The sequence below is a fragment of the Pelobates fuscus genome, chromosome 6, assembly GCF_036172605.1.
Source record: "Pelobates fuscus isolate aPelFus1 chromosome 6, aPelFus1.pri, whole genome shotgun sequence".
In the NCBI taxonomy this organism is placed as follows: Eukaryota; Metazoa; Chordata; class Amphibia; order Anura; family Pelobatidae; genus Pelobates; species Pelobates fuscus.
Genome location: NC_086322.1, coordinates 53,003,592 through 53,022,653, shown reverse-complemented (window position 1 = coordinate 53,022,653; position 19,062 = coordinate 53,003,592). Strand labels below are relative to the sequence as shown.

Sequence of the window (19,062 nt, the reverse complement as noted above, 5' to 3'; positions counted from 1 at the left end):
ATATAGTGTGAAGTCTGGCAGGGCTAGTCCCCCTTTGTCTTTGGGTTGTGTGAGTAATGCGTATCTTAATCTAGGTCTCCTGCCATCCAACACATAAGCCCCCATTGCTCCCCTAAGTGTCTTGAAGAAGGAGGTTGGGATCACTATGGGTAGGGCCTGGAAGAGGTAGAGCAATCTCGGCAAAAAATTCATTTTCACCACTTGTACTCTACCAAGCCAGGATATGTGAGGGGAGGCCCACTCTCTTAGTTCTTTCTGGAACTGGAGTAGTAGTGGGGCGAAGTTTGCCGTGTACAGATTCGCTGCTTTTGTCGTTAACCAGGTGCCAAGGTATCCAATTTTGTCTGGGGCCCATTGGAATGCATGACTCTGTTTTAGTTGGGTGGCCCTCTGCGTGGGCAGGTTAATATTTAGAATATAGGATTTTGAGAGGTTGATTTTCAGTCCCGATATTAGCCCATACGTGTGAAATGCCTGCAATAGGTTCGGTAGGGAGACCTCCGGATGAGTTATAAAAAACAGTAGGTCATCCGCGTATGCGGCTATTTTGTGATGTGTATCTCCTGCATGGATTCCCTTGATGTCGGGGTGGTGTCTGATAGTGTTCAGGAAGGGTTCTAGGGCCAGAACAAACAACAATGGGGACAGAGGACAACCCTGTCGTGTGCCATTATAGATTGGGAAGGCCTCCGTAAGTGCCCCGTTTACCAGGACATGTGCCGTCGGCTGGGAGTAAAGGGCTTTGATCCAGCCCTGGAGGTGTGGTCCCATTCCCATGTGTGCCAAGGTCTGGAACATGTATTCCCAGCAGACCCAGTCAAAGGCCTTCTCCGCGTCCGTGGACAGCAGGAGAAGGCCCCTGTCTTCCCCTGTCGACCTATGCATGAGTGTGAGGGCTCGGATCGTATTATCCCTTGCTTCTCGTCCCATCACAAACCCCACCTGGTCCGCGTGGACCAGTCTGGGTATGTGTGTCTGGAGTCTGGTCGCCAGGACTTTTGCCAACATTTTGAGGTCGTTATTGATGAGGGAGATAGGTCGGTAGTTCCCTATCCTTGCCCTCCTTAGGGATTATGGTGATGTGCGCCATCAATGTTTGCTTGGGGATGTCGTGCCCCTCCCTGATTGCGTTGAACATGGCCAGTAACGGGGGGTATAGAACATCTGCATATCTCTTATAATATTTAATGGGTCGTCCGTCTGGGCCTGGGCTCTTCCCCGTTTTAGAGTGTTTGATCGCTAGAGCTAACTCCTCTATGGTAATGGGTTCCTCTAGTTGGTCCACCGCCGTTGTCGGTAAACAAGGGAGTGCATGGGATTGGAGGTAGTCGTCTAAGGAGGAGCGGAGCTTGTGGGCGTGTGTAGTTGATTGTGGTCTCGGTATTGAATACAACTCTGCATAGTATGCTCGAATGACCTCTTGTATCTTAGTGGGGTGTCTGTGTAGGGTCCCACCCTTGTCTCGTATGCGGTCGATGTAGGTGGCCTGGCGTTTTTTATTGATCATGCGTGCTAGAAGCTTCCCACTTTTATTTCCGTTTATGGCAAAGAATGCCCTATGGCGCAGTGCCTCTCTATGGTGTTGAGAGTGTATTAGTGCAGTCAGTTCCCTCCGTAGGGAGAGGAGAGTCGCCTGGTGTGTGGGGAGTTGGAGGCGTTTGTTGAGGGCGTCTAGGTGTCGCATTTCTGTCAGTATTGTGGCCATCCGCGCCTCCCTCTGTCTCTTCAGGAGTGTGCTCTTTTGTATGAAATGTCCTCTAACCACACTCATCTCCAAGATAAAGCGATCGATAGTATTTCTGCACAGATACTCAAACTGAAGAGCGTATGAATGGATAAAATTAGCTTAAACAGATGTGTAGAAATCTGCCAAGCCCTAGATGTGCCTATTGATCAGTGAATATACATAACTCTATGTAAAGCTCTTGTTGGGCAATCAACTACATAGCAAACACCTCGCCACCTAATTTAAAGCAAATGATGAGATAAATGATGAGATAAATATCTCCTAATGAAGAGCAACTTAAAACCATAAAGCACCAAAATTTATGCGTCTACCGTAGCACTACCAGATGCAATATTAAAGGTAATAAGAACTTAAACAGACTGACTGACTCTAATTTGTGGGACTTTAAGAATATTGCTTAAAATCCTTTAAGTATTTTACAAGAAATTGGGATGCGTATTAACACAATGGGCAGTCATACATTCAATCATATACCGTAAAAGAATTAAAAAAATTAAATAAATACAAATAGATAAACCAAACTGGAGCAGCATACTTCAGGTGCAAAGTAATAAGGGAATTTTGTGGCCAATTTCTATTTATATTCTTCTTTATATTCTGTTATGCTTGCCTATGGGCTAAACACATCTGAGATGTGTATCATTAGTAAGCAAGGGCTAGAAGCGGTGTAGAGTTTCTTGCATAAAGTGCCAGCCTGCGTTAAAATGATCGTCATTCTGATCATTTGTTTAGGGCTAGCATGAGGTTACTTGGGTTCCAAGGGTTGTGTTCAATCGGTCTCGCGCCCTTTCATACACTTTTTTTTTTTAATAAAAACAACTATTTGGATAGCCCTTCTCTTTAAACCGTTGGCACAGGCATTAACCTTTAAAATTGTGAAAGTTACTACAAATATTGGCATGTTGCTATAATGTTATTTAAATAATGAATCCATCTGTGGGATCTTTGTCACATTATAAACTTGTGTTTCTGGATAAACTGCAGGCATCATGGACAGATAAGAACAAAATTGTGACACCCACTAGGAAAAAAGAACCTAAATAAAGGCAAGTGGCAAAAGAGGGCATTATAATGCCTTGGATACAGGGGGATAAGGAAAGGAAAACCATAAGGAAAAATACTTTTTTAGCTTTAAGCTTTAATCCTCTCACATAAATATGCTTCCAATTGGGGCAATAAAGATTGTGAACCTGTCATGGTTTGGGGGTTTGAAGTCTGTGTTAGACCTACATCCTTTTATGACACCCACAGGTCACTTCCAAACTATTTTCATTCCTTTAGAAGATAATCAAAGATGAGTGTTTTTCCCAAAAACTTTTTTCTTTTCAATATGCTTCTTTTAATCTTAGAGCAGCACCAAATGTGCATATGACTTGGGATTAGTGGGAGTTGCACTCCCTTTGAGCAGCTGTTATTTGCAGGTTCTCTTCTGCATTCTTCGTTAAAGGGTAATTTTATACATCATAACTACTACATTTTAGCGGTTGCAGAAATTGAGTTTTGTTCACAAAACTAGGAATTTCGAGGAACTGATTAATTGCAAATCTTAGGCCAACAACACTAAATCAGAATAGACAGTCCGGTTTTAGGATATTTCAAATGACCCTTTCCCCCCACACACGCGCTTTATTTATTTTAATTTTTTTCTGATCAACATTGGTTTGTGCGGTACACCTTAAGCTGACCGTGTTGGACTGGAGGTCACTAATGATTACTTCCATAAATTTAGCATAAAGTTACATATTTGGGTGACTCATGCTTTGGAAACTAACTTGGTTATCTGTTTATCTTGTGATTCATAATGTGTCCTACACTATTGTCTTTATGGACTGGGTTCTAAACAGATTGTGCATGTTTGGTATATTGTGACTTTCAAAACTGAAAGAGGTGTTTTTGTGTATGTGTGTATATATGTATACTTTCTAATATACACACACACAAAGAAAATAAAGAAAGAGATATCGATATAGGTTACAAACAGGCTTGTGATACCCAAATCATAGAGTAAGCTATTCAACAGGCATATTATAGCAGTGGTATGGCATAGAGAGTTGTTTAGAAATAATAACACGAAATTAAAACAAGACAGTACTTTTAATAATCTAACTGATATATTTTATGTAAAACAGCACATAAGCTCAACACAAGTTTTGTTTGTAAAGAATTATTTTTTCATTTTTATTGTTTGTGACCACGAGGATAAATCATTTGCATTCTGTGTGACCTTGTTATCTGTCTGAGTAACCTGTCTCCATCCAAACTAGCCATTTCTGTTCACACCTATTCACTTTTCCTTTTTGCTGTACTGTGTGTGTGCGCGCGCGCATGTAGCTCTTCCCCTTGCTCATATTCAAGTTTTTTGCATGATCCTTTCTAGCTCCACAATGTGTTATGGTTGACGTGAGGCTTGGTTTGCTGTGTTTACTACATTTACTGTTGCAGGATGCGCCTCTTTCAGACTGTACGGAAACTATTGAAGGGCTCGATTTCACAGAGCATTCCTTTAGTCCAGCTAAAACCCTCTCATTTAGAAAGGTATATACTGCCCTGTCATTACACTATGAATTTGGGATGCGTAAAAAATAAATAATGACCATTTCGTCAATCTTCACACGGTTGTAAAACTGGTTCTCAAACACTTTTTGTTGTGTTTTTTGTTTTATTGAGGGGGTGGATTGATACGGTGCCTCACTAAAAGTTATTTTCTTATAAAGAAATGCTACATCTTACATTTGTAATTGTTAAAAACAAAGGTGAAAGGACATGTTTGCCACTCTTCATATGTCCTCATATCCAAATACCTGTCGCATGGGGATATTTTCAGACTTATATCTCCATAGCTGTACATCTAGCTGGTCTAGTCCTTGTACCAGAGCACTGTCCATTAATATATCACTGCTATCCTTAACGGTGTTATTTTATTTGGGTTAAAATTGGCTCCTTACTGCATCTATATGCTGTTTTATTTTTCTGTTTTAAAGTAGGGTTTTTACTGGGTTAGCAGATTTTTTTTTTTTTTTTTTTTTTTTTTTTTTTTTAATCCTTTTGCATTCCAAGACCTACCCATGTTGTGCATGCAGCTTGCACACTCCTCTTCTTTCCATAGATATCAGAGCACAAAGCAGTAGCTACACACAGGTGCAGCAACAGGAGTCTGCTGTAATAACCCCAATCCCAGAATTATGAAATGAGCTATGAATAAACCTTTAGCAGGTATTGTATTAGCTGGCATCCATTCAGCATTTCTACTTCTCCGATATGAGTGGAAATGTGGCCAAGCGCTTGACTGCATACCCCATTAATGTGGACTGAGGTTTAAGATTAACAAAAAAAATCCCATAAACCCAAAAGAGAGGCTTCCAACAGGTGAGCCTCTTACTAGCCTGAAGAGGACTGCCTGTTGCTTCTGCTTGCTGTGTGTTAGCAGGAGCAGCAACTACCCTACCCAATCATTAAAATGTTATATTTAGAATAACAAGGGATACTATAGTATGTGTGTACATGTATGTGTATCATCTTGTCGGCTTCTATAAAATAGTATATATTCCATGATGCTGCATTAGGTAATTCCATAAACCTCACAGCAGCAGAGGTAAATTGAGGGCTTACACTGATGCTCTCGGTCGGCTTCCACTCTTGTGAGAAAGCCAGACTCCACTGGGGGACAGCACTTAATTGTTAACTATTTGAAAATTTTTAAAACTTAAAGGTAAGAAGGTGCCAGTGGACTCTGGCACCATAACCACTTTAATAACATGGAGTGGTGTTTGTGCCTGGAATGGTCCCTTTTACTCCAGAACCCTGACATGAAGCACATTGGCTTGCTTAAAAAATATCTTCTCATTTAGCTGTATTGGAAAGTCTGTGATGGGACAGCCACAAAAAGTCTGGATTGTAAAAGCTGCAGACAAGAGCTTTGCAGCTTTTGCAAAATAATTTTAGATATAACCCAATGAAAAATACATAATTAAAGGCACGTTTACATTGGGGGTAAATCTGCTGAACATGGATGTATTTTTAAAATTTTATTTGGGTAGTGGAGTGTCCCTTTCCTAAGGGTAAAAATAAATATAATTAAATGGAAGTAGGCCATGGTGCAGGCAGTTTACCCGCATTTTGAAATGCTAATACTGTCTGTATTTATTTTTATTCTATTAAATGTTTGGCTTTGAAATTTTATATCTATATTTACATTATACTGTATGTGTTATACTGTATGTGTTTTGTGATTTAGTATTTATATTGTATAACACACTCTTCTGCTGATGTACCCATCAGGTTTTGAAGTGAAGCCTTTGCTCTTTATGACTGTTGGATATAACTTCCTAGTTTATATAAAATACTTAATGCAGCTTTCAAGATGATCTCATAGCCAATAACATTTATACAGTTTTTACAGAAACATTGTGTCTTTTTGTGTGCCCTTTCCTTTCACAATCATGCTAAATTACTTACTGAAACCTCATACTCTCTCCTTCTGCCATTTGCATTCAGATTCTCCTGTTCAAAAGTTTGTTTTTTGTTTTCGTCTTTCCTTCTACCCCTCCTTTTAAACTTCATCCAGTGAATATTGTCCCTGAAAGCGTTTGTGGATCAATTCTTTTTTTAAAAATATTTTTTGTATTTTATTTTTTATTCTAAGTAAACTAAAGGCCTTGCGTTTTCTACATTGTCTCTTCTCTCTCGCTTGGCATGTTAGAAGTTATATTCCATCCCACTCTTATATTTCACCTTACCAGTATCCCACAAATAGATTAGAACTCTGGAATTTGCAGGATATTATTTTGACTGTTTTATCCCTTCATCAGTTAATAACTCAATCAATTTTGCCTTTTTTTTTTTTGCTATGGATTTCTTACAGTGTAATTTCACATGAAGTGCGCCTATTTGTAGCAGTATATCTGTAATAACAAAGAGGTTAAATTTCCAAATAATCATGGTTTTGTATGCTGCTGACGATTCACAAAGGCTACTTTCACATATCAGACAGATGGAATTGTCAAGTGTACATGAAACATTAGCATACACTTTTTGTCTTATGACATTGTACCAGCCTTTCCATTGTTTATTATTAAAAATAAATAAATACGAGGAGGAGACTTGTTGGTATTAATATTATTATTATTCACCTGCATCTGTCAAATCAAGCTTTTGTGCTCTTTGGATAAGGAGTTTACAAACCTCCATTCCCCCCCCCCTTTTTCTAGGATTGTTCGTGTAGAGCCCTTGCATGCTGAAGACAAAAATATGACTAATACAAGTTACCACTTTAGTCGTTTGTTTTTTTTGGTAACAGAGGGTATACACAGGGAACTTGAAAATATTGACAAGGATTATGTGAATGTTTAATTTACACATTTATGAGGCAGTCCCTGGGTGCTGAGAAGGTTTTATATGAATCCTTCGGACTTTATTAAATTCTATATTATATTGATATTAATCCAGAGAACTCTGTGTACTATTTCCACTACAATAAGTCATAGTGGTTGGTTTTTTGGAGTGTTACTTTTACCTGATATTTCCAGCTGCTGGGTGCAATACGAACTCTGAGTATTATGTTTTATTGGGTGGGAAGAGGGGAGATATGTATATAAGGGACTGTATTTGTTATGTCTTTTGAGTGGTTTTGCTTATTGATTTTTTTTTTTTTTTTTTAAACCAATCAAGAATTTTTTTTCTTTTCCTTTTTTGCATTTGATAGGGAGAACTCGTTACAGCATCTAAAGCCATTATTGAGAAAGAGTACCAACCAAGGGTTGTTGTTAGTACAACTGGCCCTAACCCTTTCAACAAATTTACAGACCGGGAATTTGAAGAATACCGCAAAGAAGTGGAGCGCAAGCAGAAGAGTGCTGACGGTAATTCTGCGTTGTATAGTGGTTTATGAGTGCCACATAATTATTTGAAACACTTATACTTAGTGAATGTATGCTCCTTTTCAAACTATTTTTATTACCGGCCTTATGTTTAAATATCAGTAAGAGTTCTATAAATTCCTTGCCCCGCTGTAGGGTGAACATTACAGTTTTACAGCAATTGTGACATTTCATTCCTGCGCAATTTTCCCTATAATGCACTATACACACAAACTTTGGATGTTTATCTCTAGTATCAACATATCAGTTTTTTTTTTAACAGACATTTGAATTGGCCAGAATTCAAAGTGAGACTTTAATTGCGGACCAAAGTAGATGCTTTGAAAATATAGGTGACGAGGAGAACTTTTCCAGTATCACTAGTTTGGCTTTAAATTTGTAATTCATTTTGAATTCCTAACCATCTACACTTTAGTGAATATTCTTAATGTTTACCAGCTTAGCAATACAGTAAGTTTTCTTACAATCAGCAGGCTACTTTAGATCACATTTGTGTACTGAGCTAAAGGTTCAAATTTGTATTGGATAATGACAAGCTTAAAAAAAATAATTACTTTGAATTTACACCAGTTTGATAAATAGGCTTATTGTCATACAGTGTAACAAATAAATATGCAGCCTTGCCATTTTGACTTGCACTGTGGCACATACGAAGAATGTTTTACAGAGATTTGCCAATCGCAATTCTCACTAATTTTTCACACACAACTTTTTTTTATATTCTAAATTTGATCTGTCACACTGACGTTGTGACGAAATGTGAGTTTTTTACGTTTTCTCCTATCGTTTTCATATTTTATTTGCAATTTTGCAACATCCCATCTAGATGGTTTCTCAGAGTATGGCGTCTCTGTTGTCCTGAGGCATAATGAAAATGATAGATTAACTGGGGTCCAAAGCCACAAATCCGATGACCCCATAGACTCAGTGAAAGAACAGGGGCCTTCCTCTTGTGCTGACAGTTTGACAAGAAAAGATGATGAAAACACTAAAGTGCATTTGGAGCCTGACCTGGTTTGTATGAAGCCTGTAATAGAAGCCACTCCAGAATTAAATCTAGACATCATGCAACTTACTCTGGAAGAGTCTCCCCATGAAGACCTTCATCATGCTGTTATACAGGCACTAAACTCCAGCATGGACTTCTTGCCCAATGCGTCATCAGGTATTGAAAACACTGTGAACCCTTTACACAATCAATGACTCTTCATTCTCCAATCAGCTCCAGCAATCTTTACACGTGATCACTCTTACAGGCTTTGGGTAACTAGTTTGGGAGATTCTTTCCACTTTTTAAATTTCAATTTGCAAATCTCTGGGTGGATGCACTAACCCTGTAAATCTATTTTCCTTGGTGGTCAGTGAATTGTTTAATGAATTCAATGATTCATGTTATATTGTTTAAATCTAATCGTGTTGTAAGCATTTCGAGTACATCATTTTACTCCATTACTAAAAATTGTGGCATACATGTCATGAATGTGTGCGATTTCTATTATGTTCCCAGAAAATGTAATCTTTTTATCAGTTTTTTTACAAAGGTAAAGTGGATATTATGCACATAATGCTGTTTTGAATTTGTATTTATATATTTTATGTAACTTTCTCTCAGCTGCATTTTGATTACCAGACTGCTTTTTACTCTGTGTGAAGGAGGAAGCGCTAGCTATTAGTTGGATTTAACAATGCAATGTAAAGATTGCAGTTTAAAAGAAACTAAAAACTGCAATGTTTTACTTTGCAGAGTTAGTGATAGGACAACTGCACCCAGACCACTTCATTGAGATGATGTGGTATGAGTGACTATAGTGTCTGTGTATGTATATATATATATATATATGTGTGTGTGTGTGTGTGTGTGTGTGTGTATATCTATATCTATATATATATATATATATATATATATATATATATATATATATATATATATATATATATATTCTATCTATCTCAAGCTAATTAAAAGCTAAGTTTTATTTTGACAAAGGCCTGAGAGTGCTGTGTATATTATTTTCTGTACATTGTGCCTGACTAGCACCTGGCAAGTATCTGAATACAACATGGAATGCAAGATCTTTTTTCTATTTATATATAGTGTGTGTTGTTTTTGTTATCTCTACCTACTGTTGCGTCCCTACTCTATATACATGTTTTGATAACTTTTTTTTTTTTTTTTTCCTGACAGAACCACCAGAAGAGGTAACTGAGCAGAAGGAAGCCACCCTTGACCATGCTTTAACTCGTACCCCTCCCAGCACACCAATTAAACAAGAAGGTATGTTGTTTGTTAATCTAATATTTAATTGGCATATTTTACAGGATCGGGAAAACACACAAACAAACATACAAAGTTTGTGCCTTGCCTTACTACATACACTTAAACATCTTTTTTATTTTGTGTCGTGTCGTGTGGCTTTTTCCACTCTGCCTATATTTTGGTAGATATTTATCACATTAGGAGGTATCTCAGTTGTGACATTCATCTTTTTTTATATTACTTAAAGAGGCACTGTTACTGTCTAGGGACTTTGTGTAATTCTCAAAGACCCGCGACTGTGACGTCGCACATGGCAGGTAGAGATGAGATTTATTTACCAGAGTCTGTCCCTCACAGGTGCGGCGAGCTTCCTCTCCCATTCCTTTTCTATTCGGGTTAATGCAGAAGCATTTGTATGGGCAGTAATTGACACACTCAGATAATAAATGGCCACTCATCATGCATAAAGGTTATAAATATACCTATCTTTTAACACACAGGGGTGGCAAGTGATAGGACGAAAGTGTCAGATGACACTGCTGCTTCCTAGTGCTTGCTCTTATGCATTAGTCAGCGCAAAAGAGGAAAGGGAGAGACTGGCTCCTGTGGACAGATCTTTAGTGTTAAGTCATTCTCAAGGTTAAGTCTCTGCTTGGGGACTCGAGGCACCATAACAACTTCAATGAGACGAAATTGTTGCTGACCCCAAACGATTCATTTAAGTAATTTAAAAAGGTGAGTAATGTTACAGATAAGATTGAGACAATCTACAAGAATATAGGCAGAGAGAGAGAAATCCCACACCACACACGGGAAAAAATATGAAAAGGGCATCATGTATATGTAGTAGGGCAAAAGGTACTGTTTCAGAACGGTTTAATACTTACAGGTAAAACTGCTGAGTGACTCGGGCACCATAGTACTTTAATTGAGCATCATTCTAATTCGCACATAAACTGGGCAAAAGTTTAAATATTCGTGAAATTGTTGGTAACATGAAATGGAATTTTAAATCAAAACTTCAGGGCCAAACAAATCAAAGGACTAATGGTTATTTTCATGGACTTAGCCCGTCACACCTTTTGTCCATTCTTAATAATGCTAGTAAATATTGGTTTTATAATATGAGCAATAGTCTGCACACCTAAATGCTTTTTAGGTAATACTATAATATAAATATTTTTTTTTATATGAATATTTTTTTTTTGTCCTTCTATATCATTAGAGAGAGGTTCTGGTGTGTAAATTCTTAATCATTAAGACATGTATGTATTATTTAGCAGCTATGATGTCCAACATGGAGACTAGTACAAAATTGCTTTAACTTAGGCTATACAAGGATTTGTTTACCTCCAGTGCTAAAGTATTGATCAGTAATTTAAAAACATTTTTTTTAATAAAAATATTTCTAGGAGGAAAATGTATTTTTTGTGTGTTAGAACAGTATTGCCTATTGGTATTCCAGTTTGGAGGTCTGACAATAATCCTATTGTATTTCTATGCCATGAATTGAAGTCTAGCTTCAGCAGGAACACTTTAAATACTTGGTTTCAAATGGGAATTCAATTTACATCCATTGGAAAATTAGGATTAGACTATATATTTGACCAAATTTCTCTCTTGCAAAGCTTTCATGCTTTTAGCACTGTCTTGTGTTTTCTCCTCCTCCTTGATATCATGTGTCTGCAAGAGATTTCCATCCCCCTTACATTCCTTGTCTTTATCATCTTGAGTGGTGCCAGCCATTCATTTGACTTTTAACACTAAGGCTTCAATGAATGCATTAGATTTTTTTTTCTACTTTTGCTTTTTTCTTGTGGCTGCCTTACAAACAGGAGATGGATATGCTAAAGAGTACCTCTTACCATAGTAAGTATCATCTCATTCTCTGAACTCTGTTCTGTTTTCTATTTTCCCAAAATCCTTGTGTGCTTTGCTTCATTCTATCGCATCTTTGTTTTCAATTAAATTAACTACTACCAAATACTCTGATTTAGTGGTAGACACCCAAGCTGATGAAGGTTAACGGTTATGCAGAAATGTGGGTTGGGTTATAGACCTACCTCTATATTTCATAACGCTTCTTAATGCTATTCATTGTAAGATTCGGCCCTTACAATGGGTCTGTTGAATTATTCTATTGTGTATAATAAAGTAATAGAAATATGTGTCAATGAGCGACCATGAAGTTTAACGTGCTTTTATTCAGAAAAAAATCGGTAATATAAGTTGAAACCCTTTTGCTACTACAGTTTTTATAAACTGCAATAATTACCTTGCAGTGTTAAGTCCTCCTCTAATGGCTGTCTACCAGACAGCCACTAGAGGGACTTCAGGCTTCTTAGACGACTTTTGGTTGTCTAATTGACGCTGGACGTCCTCACACTATGCATGAGGACCTCCAGCGTTGCCAGAATCCCCATAGGAAAGCATTGAACAATGCTTTCCTATAGGGAGGTCTAATATGCGAAGCGTGGGCAGAGCCTGACCCAGCGCCGAGGGACATCGGTGCTGGATTCAAGTAAGTGTCTGAAGGAGTTTTAACTTAAAATAGCAGTGGTTTGTATGCACTATCCCAAAGCATTAAACCTTCACATCTGCCCGCAAACCAACATGTTGATCTGGCAACCCTACTGGTTATGATAAAAGTTATGCACATTAAAGAAACAAAGTACAGCAAAAGCAGCCATTGAAGGTGAAATAAATATACATGTACTGGGCAGAAGTCTAAAACAAAACAAAAAAAAACCCCACACATTTGCTGTTTTGTACTTCTGTTGTGGCTTCGCCTCCTCAGTCACCCCGCGACAGGTGGGAGTTCATGCGCATGCGTGGCAAATGCCGGACGCGCTTTAGACCTCCCCGTAGGAAAGCATTAAATCATGGAAACATTTGATGCTGGATGTCCAGACTCTGTTATGCTGGAAAGTCTGTTAACCAAGGTCCGTTGGGATCCAGGAAGCGCCTCCAGTGACCGTCTCGTAGACAGCCACTGGAGGCACACTTAGTGCTGCCATGTAAACATTGCAGTTTCTCTGAAAATGCAATGTTTTACATTGCAGCACGAAGTACAATAGGGACACTGCACCCAGACTACTTCAATAAGCTGAAGTAGTCTGGGTGCATATAGTGTCCCTTTACAATCTCTGGCTTGGCTACATTTATAACCCAGCTGTGCTATAAGCACAAGAGTTTGAGGGTAATGCACCAAAGCTACAGTTCACTCAAAATTGTTGGGTGTTCCCTTATCCTTTTTAATTCTGTGCTGTTCGTTTGCTTTCCATTACAAAACAAGGCAGGGAGTGTAATACCAAATATTTTAGTACATTAGTCTGCTGTGTAACTGAATAGGTAACCAGAAAGTACACATTTACTACAATTTAAACATTATAGTACTTTGCGTTTTGTTTTGCTCTGCGATACTTGTGCTTATTGCATTACTGTTGGGTTTACTGCCATGTAGTTCTGTGATTCACTCGTGGACAGAGAACACTACTGTGAGTTTTTCTTTTGTGGATTTCTGTAGACTTCATGTTACTGTTTTATTGCTGTGTAGCACCATGATGCTTTCTTATACATTACATGTTTTGGGCATAAAGAAAAGGGTGATCGTGTTCTTTGGGTCACATGTAAGATTTGTGTTCATTGGGTTATGGAAGTGAACTACTCTCTCTCTCTAATTGGTTTGCCAGGAAGACTACATTCAGTCTTTATATACATATTCAAACAGGGGATCGCGTGCAATACAATTCTGTTGCAATGTTACATCATTGAAACAAATTGTTTAAACATTACCACTTAATGCTTTTTTGGCCTTATACACGTGGATCCCTTTAATATAGATAAAAATCAGTGTGGTTTCTTCTGCTATGTAATGTGATCAAAGGCTTGTGCGCCTATGGATCTAAAATATCACCAAACCTAGCTTTTAAATGCTTTCATTATTAGTCATAACCATTATATTTTTATACTAGGCTAATGTCTTATCATTATCCATTTTCTAATTTGTTAATAGGGATATTTTATTTATTCCATGTACTTCTTTATAATTTTTCTATTTTGCTTTTTACTAGTCTCTAGTTTTAACAGCTTTTTAAACAATAATCTTGGTCTTTTGCCATCTGTCCTTTCTTTTCTTTGTTGATTAAGCTGTTTAATACTGAATTTATTACACATTTACGCAACTTTAAGAAGCAAATTTTATTGCTATTAAGTTAAAATATATATATACTTTTTAAAGTAGCACTGAAAGCATCTAGCTATGTGCTACAAAGATTACAATGAAAAATGTGTTCTATCATTATATATAATTTAAATACCTGAAACGGCTTTAATATGCTAAAATAAGTATACACTATTTGAAGCATTTTAAGTGTGTAATAATATTCAGTAAATATTGCATCTCGTTGGATATTGTTTACCAATTGTGGCTTACTATCCTTCAGAATCCCAACAAGAGCAGACTTACAAAGATGACAGTGATGCTGCAACATTCAAGCAAACCCTTCCAGACCTCACCCCTGATGAACCTTCAGAATCTCTTGGCTTTCCAGCTTTGACAAAAGAAGTTGATGAAGATGAAGAAAGCAAGTCTTGTGAAGGAGACCTAGTTAAAGCCCATGCAGAGTCCACCCATGAACAAAATCAAGAGACACAACCCCAGAATGCTGATCCTCCCACAACGCCAGAAGCCGAAGAAGCGGCAGAAGCTGCTCATGCAGATGGTGGCAGTGATGAGTCTCCGGGCAAATCTCCTTCTAAAAAGAAAAAGAAATTCCGCACTCCCTCCTTCCTGAAGAAGAATAAAAAGAAGAGTGAATCGTAAAGACCTGCAGGAACACTGTCATGTTTCTAAGAGTCAATCAGTTAATTAAATTAACCACTAGAATGTACCCAATTTGTATTGTTTTGTCTTTTCATTATATAAAGGAATGCAAGAAAACAAAATAGCTGAACCTGCTAGTTGTAGCCTAATTGTTAAAGGTTAAGCCAGGAAATTAACTTCCATAAGAGGTGCTAACCTGTGTGTTCAGCTGCTTACAGAGCATTAAATTTGTATATGTTCCTAAAATATGATACTGCAATTTTTTGTTCCTCTTTTCTATATCACACAATCCATACCCTTAATGCTCTTCTAAGTATTTCATGAGCATGTTTTATTTAGTGCCCACCTACACTCCACAAAATTGGGTTTAATTAAAATTCATATATGCCTTGTTGCGGGGAAAAAGTGATTAATCACAGTACCCACTACTCAAGTAACTTGTAAAATGCTGCTGTATGAAGCTTTTAGTAACTAGTAATCTAACCTTACATGTTTGTACATTGCCTCTTTCTGGACTTTTTTTCCCCCTTGCCCCAAAACTGGATCTAAAACCAACAAAATAAACAAACAAAAAACATTTAAAAACAAACGGTCTATATATTACCTTTTTTTTTCCCCCTCTCTGAAACGTTCTGCAGTTTAAACATTCAACATCCCTTCTCTCTCATTATCTGCACAAGTTATGACAGTTGTTGGGGAAGAAAAAAATATTATATATTACACTTCCTCCCCCTCACCCCCCTCAACAAGTGTCTTAATACATTATATATACACACATCCATCCATAGATCAGGGCTGACAAATAGATGTTCACCCATGGTGAGTATACCATGGACTCTCCAGGCTTGCCGTGGTCAATATTTCTTAAGGCCTGGTTTTCTGTGTAGGACTTGGCATGTTAAGCCCTGCCATAGACAGAGCTGCTAAATGAGACGAGGTCACATGAATGCTTGGAAATACATTCAAAGCACAAAAAGCAGGTATATTTAAGATATAAATATTCTACTCGAAAGTTTCTATACTGTTCAACGGTAAATATAAAGTGCAATGTGTGGACCGTTTTGTTTTTTGCAGTATTTGGTATTCATGTGATGAATCTGCTTTAATGTGAAATTGAGAAGTACATGTCATTCTCTACCGTATATTAAAGCTCCATAGTGGATGTTGGTGTAATCGTGCTGGCATAACTATTGTTATACTTGGGAATGGCTGCTTCTGCCTTAATGACATAGAATGAAAGCTCCTGGGGAAAATCCTTTCTTTTCATCTGTATAATATTATTATCCTTCCTGTATCATCTCATTACAAAACAAAGGTGCATTTACAATAAACACGTGATTTGTATTATTCAGCTTTTCTCAAATGTTAGACTTCTTGCTTTTTACATAAATGCACTGATATTTTAAACCTGTCGCTTCGTTGTATCTTTGTTTATTTAATAGGTAATATTTTGTATACTTATTTGGCACTGGTTTTGAGAAATGTCCCCAAGTAACCCACAAACCTTGCTGTGAGTAGAGTAGTGCACTTTATAGTGTCGTATAAAATGTGACATGAGCATTGAAATGAATCTGTAGCTTCCAAAAATCAATTTTTATACACTGTTGAATTATATATCCACATATTCACTAGACTTGTGCAAAGATTAGTAATACCCCACAGGTAAATCCCAGATGAATTGTTTTTTCCAGCAATGGATTTAAAGAACTTTGATTCGGACGAAGAGGCTGGAAAATATTTTTGCACAAATCCAATATTCACTTTTTACTAAAGCTATGACTCCTTTTATAGACCAAGAAAGTTTTTTTTTTTCCAACATAATTTAGAATATTATTTTGTGATTAGAGAGCTCTAATACAAATTATCACAAAATAAGATGCATCTTTGGTTTGAGAATTTAAATTTCATTTCTCCATGCACTGCCCTGCCCTGCATGTTGTCCAGCAAAAAAAAAAAAAAAAACCATTTAAAAAAGTGATAATCTATAATCTGTTTTACATTTTAGGAATACTTTTTTTCCCCAAGTCACATAATAAGGGATAATAATCCTGTGCAAATTAACTAGTACAATTGGGGATCGTGCAATGCACACAAAAATAACCATATTATAATATTGATTGTCAGCCCATATTTCTGGTGTTTATTTTATATGCATTACATTATGGTTTAAAATCCCTTTGAGGATCTCCAGTTTAATCTCTCACCCATTACATAACATTCCTACATAACCTTAAAAAAAAAACAAAAAAAAACCCTAATTTTAAAAACATATTCCGCATTACAAAATGCATTTAAAAAAATAATCTATTAATTGTGTTTGGTGAATACAGATATTGTAATCTAAGACAATATAAAGGCCAAGCAATACCGAATAACATACCCCATTTGGATTTGCAAAGTTTCTTGTTCTGTCTAACAATTTATACATTTTAAATTGTTCTGTAGGAACAGTACAAACCTTTGACAGCTGTGTTTCAGGATATCTCAAGTTTTTTTTTTTTTAACACTTCATTCAGAAATGCTGCATAGCCAATTTTGTACTAATTTGTGAAAACTAAATGCCAGCTTTATTGATCCACTTCAAAAATAGAACTTTCCTTTACATGTGTGTAAATTAAATCAATGTAGTAGCTTGGACATTATCAGTGGCACTGTCCAATGTCCTCTTTTAAGAGTTTTTCACAAAAACTGACCAAATGAGAAAAACGTGAAATACTGTCAAAAAGCCAGTTCTTGTATCTATTACAATCCATAGATACGAAGGCATTCTTTTAGATTTGTTTTTGTTTAAAGAAAATTTAAGTTTTTAAATCTCTGGCTTTTTAATAAAAAAAATTTAGCATGGTTTTCAGAGTGTATGTTTAAATACAGTTATTCGGGTCAACTTGCAGTGAGTTTTTGCTTGCTGTGATGCCTGTTTTTATGAAGAAACCAGGAGTGATCCCTTTAGCATGCACTATTGCTAATTATCCCTGCTGAACTGCACCAACCTGTGTAGTCTTCATACAGCTGGGTGTACTTAATGCTACAACCTGTTATCACATAATGAGAAGGCACTTCATTTTCAGCTGAGGCATGCCATAAAAATCTAACATCTTGTACTATGTTTAGAATGTTCACGTATTAAAGTGCGGCTTTTCCATAGAATATTATTCTTCACCCCTAAACCGTTCCTGTTCAGCACAATTTAGTGGCAAGCTCACATATTCAGAAAACGTATAAGGACATTCCCCAAATCCCTTTGCAATGCCTGCTTTTATCTGTATCTAATCATATACTTCAATTCACATGTTATGGTCAGTTCAGTTGAGAAAACACACACTGCACCCCTTCCTTCCCCTTAACACGCATTAGAGCACATCATTTTTTTTTCTTTGCCACTGTCTAGTTGCTAGCATCATGTAGTTATAGTACAATACATTGCTTGACAAATACTTGCATTTTCTCCTTCTCTACTTATGCAATGTTTTTTTTAGTGTAGTGATGTACTGATACACATTTCAGAATTACTAAATTCATGCATTTTTTTCCCCCCCTTTATTGTACTGTTATTTTACTCAAAAATAAAATTCATTAAACTCTGGTTTAGTCTGATTTTTATACTTGCATGTTAGGAATCCATGCAACGTATCTAAATAGTTCCATTTAGGTCTGCTTTGCAAATGGACAAGTAGTGCATTAGGTAAATGCTAACTTGAATGTCTGTTAAAGTTACATTCCACGCCTCTAAAGCATACTAGCTTGTTGAAGTGGTTGTTTTTTTTTCACTTTACAAAATGTGCAGATAAATGAAGAGCATAGAGCACCTGCATTGCAAAGACTTCTTATTGATCTGCACTTGAAAGTCTGTTTGGACAGCCACAGAAAGTATGTGCTGGGGAAGCAGGGCTATACATAGGACACGAGGCACAGTAAGAGCAATAAGGATATGGACTTCTCTACCTGAAGAGGTGGTTTTATCAGTCATTACAGATGTTTAAACAGCAATTGGATAAATACTTGCAAAAACACAACATACAGGGATTTAATTTCTAATTAGTGGAGTAATAGCTGCTTGATCCAAGGAGATATCTGACTGCTATTTTGGGGTCAAAAAGGCATTTTTTTCCTTAGTTTGTTGCAAAATTGGAAACCCTTCAGACTAGGTTTTTTGCTTCCTTTTGGATCAACAGCAAAAACATATGTGAGGAAGGCTGAACTTGATGGACGCAAGTCTCTTTTCCCCTATGTAACTATGAAGCAGGGGAGGGCGTGCAAGGGCTTCAGAGAAAATACCTGCAGTGTTTGTAAGCGTTTTTCCGATAAACCCCCAGTGAAACAAATGTACACATTTTTCATTTGGGCTATATCTACTAAA

The 19,062-nt window shown here is 37.0% G+C and overlaps 1 protein-coding gene across 17 annotated transcripts in view; it reads left to right on the top strand.

Moving 5' to 3' along the window:
* Positions 1–18,288, top strand: part of ADD1 (adducin 1) — a 65,819-nt gene extending 47,531 nt beyond the window's left edge. For 4 of the 17 annotated variants that reach the window (XM_063457705.1, XM_063457703.1, XM_063457704.1 and 1 more), the window contains 5 exons: positions 4,190–4,282; positions 7,449–7,605; positions 8,450–8,788; positions 9,809–9,898; positions 14,326–18,288. In XM_063457705.1, coding sequence (XP_063313775.1) covers positions 4,190–4,282; positions 7,449–7,605; positions 8,450–8,788; positions 9,809–9,898; positions 14,326–14,705 — 1,059 coding nt within the window. In that variant the 3' untranslated portion in view covers positions 14,706–18,288. Of the gene's footprint in view, positions 1–4,189; positions 4,283–7,448; positions 7,606–8,449; positions 8,789–9,808; positions 9,899–11,715; positions 11,751–14,325 lie in introns of those variants that run through there. The other 13 variants (XM_063457708.1, XM_063457707.1, XM_063457709.1 and 10 more) reach the window with 7 other exon arrangements.
* The last annotated feature ends 774 nt before the right edge of the window (positions 18,289–19,062 follow it).